The sequence below is a fragment of the Acanthisitta chloris genome, unplaced genomic scaffold (assembly GCF_000695815.1).
Source record: "Acanthisitta chloris isolate BGI_N310 unplaced genomic scaffold, ASM69581v1 scaffold9256, whole genome shotgun sequence".
NCBI lineage: Eukaryota > Metazoa > Chordata > Aves > Passeriformes > Acanthisittidae > Acanthisitta > Acanthisitta chloris.
Genome location: NW_008679708.1, coordinates 20,752 through 30,303, shown reverse-complemented (window position 1 = coordinate 30,303; position 9,552 = coordinate 20,752). Strand labels below are relative to the sequence as shown.

Below are 9,552 nucleotides of genomic sequence, written 5' to 3'. Positions count from 1 at the left end.
TACCTTTTTTTGACATTTCCCCTTTCACTTCAATCTCTCTGATTTAGAAATGATGATTAGAACACTCAAAAGAAGCCACTTACTATATGTAGACTTCTCCGAGGTATCTTAAGCATGCAAGAAATTTCATTGATTATATTGTCCACAATACTTTGGCTACCAAACAAGAGGGTGTCTGAGTAATATATATCTCTGTCAAGACAAAATAGTATATTTGTGATTATAATACTGAAACAGCTCATGAGAATTTTATAAAGGGCATGGATAACCAGGCCAACCTCAAGCATTCTGTGTACAGGAATCCTACAGGTTTGCACCCTGTAGGCTGTTTTTTTCACAATTACATTCTTAAAATACAATTTTATTTGAAATTACGAAAGTGAAGTCTTTACCTTTTAGTTGCATAAGTATTACTCTGCACCATCTTATAGATCATAGATAATATTTTGAGCATCAGAGCTGAAAAAAAATACATTTTACAAAATATTCTGTCAACCCATTTTCAGAAATGCGTATACAATGATTTGTCTTGACATTAACTCATGTTTGGGTTTCATAAAAAAAAAACTTTAAAATACTCTCATGTGCTGTGAAAGCAGAGATTGTACTGATCAATTGACTCAATAATTTGTAGCATAATGAGAAGAAATACGATGGAGTTAAGTGAGGGAATGTGTGCCTTGATGTCCAGGCCAAAGCATCAAATGACTGAGTTAGAAAAAGAAGTGAGCTTATTGTCTGTGTTCCAAGATTCCTTTCCTAGCCAGCTTTTGGAAGAAGGGTGATGTTTTTACATTAAGACCTTCTGAATATGCCTTCAGCTGATATTCATTCAGGGAGGGGAGGAACTCTGAGAACACTGTATTAATTTCACTGTCACTCACTATAATTTAATAGAGAGGAGAAAAGCTGAAGGGCTGGTCAGAGTATCAGGTTCTATCAGCCACACACTTCTAAATCACAGTGCATACTATTATTTTTTTACAAAGCTTTAAACTCAAATGCAATCAAACCCCCCAAGAATTCTGCTTTTAGACTCTTTAAACTTACCAAATTTTCGTGCTGAGCTAGGGGAATCACTTCTGATTTGTTTCGTGGTACAACGTGGTATCATCTGCAGACCTACAGAATCTTTAAATCTGACCAGGGCAAACAGATACAGTAAAACTGTAAACTCTGAGTGTATGTAAATTGTTCTCTTCAAGGTAATTCAGACTCAGACCCTTTCCCATAGTGAGATATTCCAGTGCTATTTTCAGACTCAGCACAGAAACCACCAGAGTTGGAGAGGCCAAAGGAAAAAAGGCAGGAAAGAGTTTCTCAAGAAGATGCTTCAAAACTGAATTTAAGCATAAAATAGCTAAGTTTCCAGATAAAAGTAGAGACAAGAGAAATATTTTATACATGTTACGAACTGTTAGTATATAAGCATCAATTGTTATTTAGCATGAAAATAAAGGAATAAATAACAGGGGGAAATGTGAATCATTATTAGAGTAGAAATCAAGTCTGACACAGTGACTTTCTGAGGTAGAATGAATGAAAAAGTGTTACTGTTTCAGCTTACAATATCCGATTTGTGCCTCTAAATTATTATCAGAACCACTCAATTAGGATGTTACTAACTTTTGAAAACAGCAAGGTAGTCCACCCAGTTGTTTAGCCTAAATGAGCTCCACCATTTCATGTCTCAAGGTGCACATTTCACCCCCCAGAAAATCAATTACTTTCTTAAGGACGTGCCGCTATTTTACTCAGAACTATTTTATTGCCTTGTGATATGACAGTCCTGTCTTTAAAGCATTCTTTTTCATCTCGGAGCTCTCTGTGTCCTTTGAAGAAATGCTAGTGGTTCAATGACTTTGCCTCGTGTTTGTGGTTTGTCCAGGGCTTTGCTCCAAGCATCCTTTGGGTGGCAGAGCTCACACGCTGCACAGGGCAGGAGGAACAGCCTTAGTAGCAGTGTAGCATCTGCCTGACGGCTTTGTAGTAACTTTCTTGCTCTTGTGTAGCAACACTTAAAAGGTTTCTGTGCTTTTCCCTTGCCCATTCCCAACATTGTAACCGAAGAGGAGGAAAACTGTAATCAAAACTTGGCTGGTTTCCTCTCAGGTTAACCCTGAACACTCCAGTTCCTCCCAGGGCTGAGCTTACTTCAGAATCTTCTTTCCTCTCTGGGGATTTTTTAAATTTAGTTAGGTTTTTATAATTCCTGGAAAGGTAAAATTGGAAAATGGAAACTGATTGTACTACTTGAGGCTTGGCATTGCCACTGATTGACATCACTCTCAGGTAAATACCTCTCTGGGCATCTACAAATGTTTGCAAGGAACATGTTAGACATGAAATCATTCTCTCATGCCTTGCCCAGCACTTTCCAGCTGGGCAGGTTGGGTAAGGAAAGGCTGCCTAAGAAAGAAAAATAGTGCCCCACTGGCTGCATTTCCTGCCATGCATAGCATATTTTGGCATTCTGTTTTTATTTCTATTTATTTTTATCTTAATCTTCATGAACTGCTGCATTGAAGTGGGATATAGGTCACTGTTCAACAGAGATGCAGATCTGAGACTACATTTCTCACCAGAAATAATGGTTCAGCTTTTTTTTAACGTGATTGATGAGCCTTATTTTTAACATACTGTGCTCTTGTTTGAATTTGAAGCTTTTTCCTCATATGTGTTCTGATGGCAAATAACAGCTCACATTTGTTTTTCTAGCCTGGAATGCCATTTCCCTGAAGACTGCCAAAAATTGCAAAACTTTGTTATAGTATTTTAATTTTACAGACATCTGAGCGAAACATTTTTGTCAAACTATCAAGACACAAACCATTAAATTCCCTGGAACATATAAGCCTTTCAGTTAACTGATTACCTTCAGGCCCCTCAGATTTCTTGACTGGCAGAAGTTTATTATTCTCATTACATGAGTATTCCAGCAAAGTGTTGTGCCTGGAAAGTTTCTGTGCTTCCTCAGCCTGCAGTGCTGGTAATGTGTCCTCTGACAAACACCTCTGCAATCTGAGCAACCTGAACATCCTTTAACCCACTGACATTCAAAGCTGTTACAAGGCCAGAGACAGATTTGTCTCTTCCTTTATTCCTCTGTATTATAGCAGTTATTTCTAGCAATTAATTATAGCAATTCATCTCTCAGTTTGGGGGATTTTCAGTTTAAATGAGCTCCTTGGGAAAATACTGTTGTCCAAGCAACTTGTGCACATCACACATCATGTGCTGCAAAGCAGGACAGGTTGCTTTCCTCAGATCCTACCTATAACCTGGCATAAAAGCTGGAATTTAGATAACATATTGCAAACTCTTTGCTTTATTTGGCTGGTGATGAACTTAGAACACAAGAGGAAGAGGTGAGATGCATCTTCTCTGAAGAATACAAAGGTAAGTTTATCACTAGCATTTTAAGAAACAGGGAAAAGCAGAGGAAAATGAAAGAGGAAGCACACAAAGCGTTTGGAGGATGAACTTGCTAGTAATTTTTTCCAGCCTAAAACGTGTTTTTTTTCAGTCTAACACAACTTATCATTTCTGGTTTCTACTGCTCCCAGAAAACGAGTGATTATAGCATCTCCCTTTCCCTTCCAGCCCCCATTACAGTAGCTTTCCATTCCCCTTCATGCTGTGGCCTGCTATTATTTAATACATGGTGGTTACTATGTGGTTACTGAGCATTTACTTTTTATTTGTCCATTACTTTTTAAGAAGCCAAATTATTTATTGATTCTCATACTTATAGAACTATGTAGGACTAACTTTTCTGGAAGTTGTACAATCAAATTCACATTCATGGCATGCATATTACAGAAGGCAGGACTTTAAACACATCCTACTCACTCTATGTTCCTCCAGTCTGCGCGGTTAGCCAGGGTGAGAACAGGTGCTTTCCCTTCTGCCAAGCTTTGAATAACACCTTGAATGACATTTTCTATTGCTGCAAGAACTTCAGAACTGAAAGCAAGACAATTAATCACAGAGTTAATTATTGAATCATGTTAACTATCATTTTAAAGTGGTGAAATAATTAGGCAGATCATAGGGTAAAATCTAGTTCTTACTTGAGTTTTGATCAACTTTCTCCTACTCTCAACACTCCTACAAAATTTGTGTAAGCCAAAACTGCTTCAAGCACCTCTGTGTTTCAGAAATGTGGAGGAACATGTAGCTTTCAATTTTGTTTTGCTCAGTTTCTCTCAAACCTGTGACTTTCCATGCATGACTGAGAGCACAATTTCAAGTGTATTTCTATCTGAGACATCAGATTTTTCACAGCTGAACTTTCAGCCCAACTGGCTGGTTTGTGACTAATGATTAATGCCTTACTATAAATGATGTAATATTGGCTTTGGCTATGATTTTGGCAAAGTTGTTTTTAAATGCTGTAAATTTAAAAAATGTTCAAGAGTGCAAATACTTCCTGTTGTACCATTGCACATTAACCTTTTGATCTGCTGCCCTGAACAAACTGTTAAGGGCTTTAATTATATGAAGGCTCAGTCGGGACAGAGGCACTGGAAAAGAACAAAATCTACATCTTTCACCTAAAAAGACAGAGTAACCTTGCAGCAAATTCTAGGCTAGTTTGAGTGTTATGACAGATGCTTTTTATTTTCATAAGCAATCTGACTCCAGCATTTCAGCTGTCCTTAAAATTACAAGTGTGCTATACACTGTCATAAGTCTAGGTAGGAATTAGAAGAATATCCAAAGCTTATTTTAGCTCAAAGTGTTATCAGCAAAGTGCAATTTTGTCATTAATATACAGAGAAAAGATGAGTCAATACCAGCACAAGCCACACAAAATGAATTATCTCTCCAAAAAACAGCAAGAATGATTTTAAAACAGAGCTATGAGTCTGCTTAAACAGCAATGAACTGTCATTAAAGCTCTTTTCTGTTAGCTGAGTGTGTTTCTTCCATTTTACAACTCAGCTTCCCACACTCCCCATTCTGCTGGAACTAAAGTATCTTTGGTTTGTTTAAAAGCAATTTCCGGAGAGTATTAACCTTTTATTTTAAACTGCAATTCACAATGGTGTCTGTATTTAAAAAAAATCAATGCTATTATTACTAACATTTTTATCCACACATATTAAACTGTTCAACAAACACAATGTAAGATTCTTCCTGTTTTTCAGATGAATAAACCTGGACCCAGAGAGACTAATGATTTTCCAAGGGTAAACCAGTGAGGCATTTGCAGTGCTGATCATACAAGAAGGACTACTCATGCAGCCAATACATAAATTCAATACCTAAATTCATTTTTTGCTTCATAATGAATTCCAAGATTCCCTAAATTTCAGATTTTTAGTCACTTCCCTCAGATTAAAGGTTTATTAAACAGATACTCAATTAACACCTGCATCTCCCTGTCATATCCAAACCAGAAGTTCTGTTAAGCCCAGAGGAAATGGCTGGAGGTAAGCAAAGCTGACTAAGATGCAGAGCTCTAACATAACAAAAAATTAGTGTTGAAGCCAATAAAAATCTGTATGGGCAGATAGATGAAAGGACAGATTGGTAGATAGGAAATCCAACCCATGTCATTGCTTTGATACTCCTAAATATCTTACTTAATTCATCTGGTTCTGTTCACTGTAAGTGTCTTAATATTCCAGATGTACCTCAAAGTTTGCTGCAGAATTTGCAAATCCAGGTTTGTGTTCCAATCCCAATTTGTGAGCCAAGAGGGGTTGGAAATGCAATATGTAAAACACAGAATAGGAGGAGGAGGTGAGCAATCCTCTGTGTACCCTTGCTGCCATTCTGTCTCTCTTTGCAGAGATTATCTGAATTTTAATAAGCAAACACAGGACACTGGCCAAGTATGCCTGCTTCAAATTCCCTGTGGTTTAGTTAACAGTGACATCTGAGCAGAGGAGAAGGCACTGCACAGCTCACAGGGTTTGCCTGATCCCTTCCCACAGGTTGCAGCATGAGTGGATTCTTGTTTCTGTCTAGCACAAGAAATGATCTTCAACAGGAACAGCATAAAAGATTAATGTTACAGCCCCTTTAGCAAGAAAACAATATAAATATATGTGAGAAGGTTACAAATAAAATGTAATAAAGTGTAAGAAACCAACACAGTCCAAAACCTAGAGCTGTGTGTTGCTGAAGCCATGCAATCCCCATACTCTGCCAGGGAGAGCAAGAACTCTTCAGCTCATTATAACAATGTAATGATAATAATATTAATGATTATTATAATAATATCCTTTTAAAATACATTTAATATTTTGTTAATGGGGATAATAATAATAATAACAGTAATAGCAATAAGACTACTACTACTAATGATGATACTACTAATACTACTACCAATACTAGTACTATTACTACTACCCTTTTCTCCTAAAACACCTTTTTGATGCTCCCAGTAATAGTAATAATATCCTTTTCTCCTTGAAATAACTTTTTGATGCTCCCAGGCTGTCCTAGCCCCTGAGGCTGATACACTGTGTGCAGAAAGATTCTTTAAAAATTGATGAGGGTTTTTTTGTTGGTGTAACTCAATATGCTTGTTTGATCATGGCTTTCTGTGTTTCTGCCTGTAGCCACAGATCTTTTGGAGTTTGTTTTTTCAGGGGAGTATGTTTTTTGCTTTAGCACAAGCCCATGAGGTGTAATGATGCTCTGCCTACTCGAGTATTGCCACAGAGAGAGAGTACAGGTGCTATTTTTCACTTTTTTTCACCTGGGGACGTGGCTCTCATGACCAGACAGATGTGTTTCCCTGGCCTTGTTCCCAGCTGGCACTTCAGTGGAGCACACGCCACGCTGCTCCATGAAGGCTGATCAATCCAGCATCTCTGGAAGGGATGAAGCATGTTTAAAAAGAGACAAGAAAGATTACCACAGAAATTAGAGATGGCTATTCTGCATGCAGGGTATAAAACTCATGCCCTGAGCTCAAGCCACGGGGCCAGGGAGGAAAGGCAGAAAGTTTCTGTAGAAACCAAAGTCAAGATTTTCCTGCACTTCCTGACTGACCAACCAGGGGCTTCTCCCTCCCCTTCTAATCGGCAGGAGCTGTGCTTGTCCTGACTGACTGAGGACTTCTCCTACTTTTCCTGAATGCCTGAGGACTTTTCCCGCCCTTCCTGACCCATTGAGGGTTTTTCTCCCCCTTCCTGCCCACACAAGGCCTTTCCCTATTCCTCCTGACCAACTGAGACATTTTCCCGCCCTTCCTGATGGACCAAGGGCTTTTCCCCCTCTTCCTGACCAACTGAGGGGATTCTCCCACCCTTCCTGACTGACTGAGGCCTTTTCCTGCCCTTCCTGACTGAACAGACTCTTTTCTCCCATTTCTTGAGCAACTGAGGGTTCTCTCACCCTTCCTGAGGGACCAAAAGCTTTTTCCACTCTCCCTGATGGACCAAAGGCTTCTCCCACTTTCCCTGAGGGACCAAAGGCTTCTCACACCCTCCCTGATTGTCTGAGGGCTTTTCCCGCCTTTCCTGACTGAACGGACACTTTTCTCCCCTTTCTTGAACAACTGCTCCCATTTCTTGAGCAACTGAGGGTTCTCTCACCCTTCCTGAGGGACCAAAAGCTTTTTCCACTCTCCCTGATGGACCAAAGGCTTCTCCCACTTTCCCTGAGGGACCAAAGGCTTCTCACACCCTCCCTGATTGTCTGAGGGCTTTTCCCGCCTTTCCTGACTGAACGGACACTTTTCTCCCCTTTCTTGAACAACTGAGGCTTTTCCCACCTGAGGGAAGGGACCAAAGGCTTCTCCCACTCTCCCTGAGGGACCAAAGGCTTCTCCCACTCTCCCTGAGGGACCAAAGGCTTCTCCCACTCTCCCTGAGGGACCAAAGGCTTTTCCCACCCTCCCTGAGGGACCAAAGGCTTCTCCCACTCTCCCTGAGGGACCAAAGGCTTTTCCCACCCTCCCTGAGGGACCAAAGGCTTCTCCCACTCTCCCTGAGGGACCAAAGGCTTTTCCCACCCTCCCTGAGGGACCAAAGGCTTCTCCCACTCTCCCTGAGGGACCAAAGGCTTTTCCCGCTCTGGCAGGAAAATAAACCTCCAATTCTAAGAGTCATGAATCCCTGGCTTGCAGGGAAGCTGAGATTTAGGAAAATAAATGCTAAATGAAAAAAAATGTTAAATTTCATGAGGTTTGTGGCTGAAGCAGAACTGTTATGATTCATGTGGTATCCCAGGCAGAGCTTTCAAACAAATGACACAGCCAGAGACGGATGGAAAAGTTAGGAAGAAACCCCACCTGCAATTAGAATTTTGGTGCTCTTCATCTTTAGGTGTTCAGCTTTTCAGACAGAATTCCAGCCTTTTACTTCAGAAAGCTGAAGTTCATTGTGATTTTAAAGAGAAAACGCAGCACCTTCAGGCCAGAGGAGAGTCCCAGCTCACAGTCACTGCCTGAGCAGCCCCTGGTACTCCCCAGCACACTCTGGTTCTTCAGTGGGTTTTCATTGCAGAGATCAAGGCTCCTTCCCCAGCAGCTGACAAAAGGCAAATCCTACAAATTTAAAGTGCTCTTCCCTTTGCAGTTATGTGTATTTTCAACTCCTAACTGCATCATCATAATTGACTCCTGATTAGAGGTCACTCAATGTCAGCAGTTACTTAGGGCACTTAGAATTACTTAGAATATCTTATGGTTTGTCCTTTCTAGAGAATTTTTTTAAGCCTTTTGTTAATAACATCATCTTTTATGCACAGCAGTGAGCAATACTGGGAGCTGTGCTCAATCCAGCTCACAGCCAACAGCATTTCAAACACTGCAATGCTTAGACTTGTTAGCAAGTTAGATGATGTAGTGTTTAAAATGTTGGAGGCAGCTGGTTTCTCCTGCTGCCCCATTAGCTACTCCCACTGAACCTTTCGTCTTTGGTGCTTGTAAGAGTAAGTCATCCAAATGCAGCTTGGGGAGGTAATTAAAACATTCATGCATTGATTTATACAAGGAAAACCTCAGGCTATGATGATATGAGCACAGGGTGCTTCAATTAACAGAGGCAAGTGAAAGAAAGGGGAATTAATAAATTGAAATTTTCAGATCTTTCATCTTGAGCCTTTGGCCTTTAGGTATCTTGAGATCACTCCGGAAATATTTATGTAAAATCTCTGTAGCTCTTTCCAACAATTCAACATCAAAATCAACAGATTTCTTTGTTTGATATGCAACAGACAAAATTATATCATGCCCCCAGCAACAGCCTGCAAACACAACTATACACATCAACTTGTGAGAAGCCAATTTAGTGGCTTATCTCTTCTTCATAGCAGCAAACAGCAACTAGAAAAAAAAAAAAGCACTATTAAAACACTCAGTGCTTAGACCTGAGTTAACAAGATGGAGATTGAAAGACAAGTAACACTAACAAAAATTTCCAAGCTTGGACCTTAATACTGCACACATATATGTAAATATATACATTTATATCTAACCAGATATCCAGGATATGGTAAGTAAATGAACTACAATCAATAAATGAAGGTTAATGTCTAGGACAGGTTAATGTCCTAGATTCCTCTTTCTTTATTTCCCCTTTTTAAAAT

At 39.8% G+C, this 9,552-nt stretch overlaps 1 protein-coding gene across 1 annotated transcript in view; it reads right to left on the bottom strand.

Annotated features, from left to right (window-relative positions):
* SPO11 (SPO11 meiotic protein covalently bound to DSB) overlaps positions 1-3,971 on the bottom strand; it is a gene marked incomplete at its 5' end in the record, with an annotated part of 10,182 nt that extends 6,211 nt beyond the window's left edge. The window contains 4 exons of the mRNA XM_009077410.1: positions 84-192; positions 393-459; positions 1,051-1,139; positions 3,853-3,971. Coding sequence (XP_009075658.1) covers positions 84-192; positions 393-459; positions 1,051-1,139; positions 3,853-3,971 — 384 coding nt within the window. The remainder of the gene's footprint in view (positions 1-83; positions 193-392; positions 460-1,050; positions 1,140-3,852) is intronic.
* Between the last annotated feature and the right edge of the window lie 5,581 nt (positions 3,972-9,552).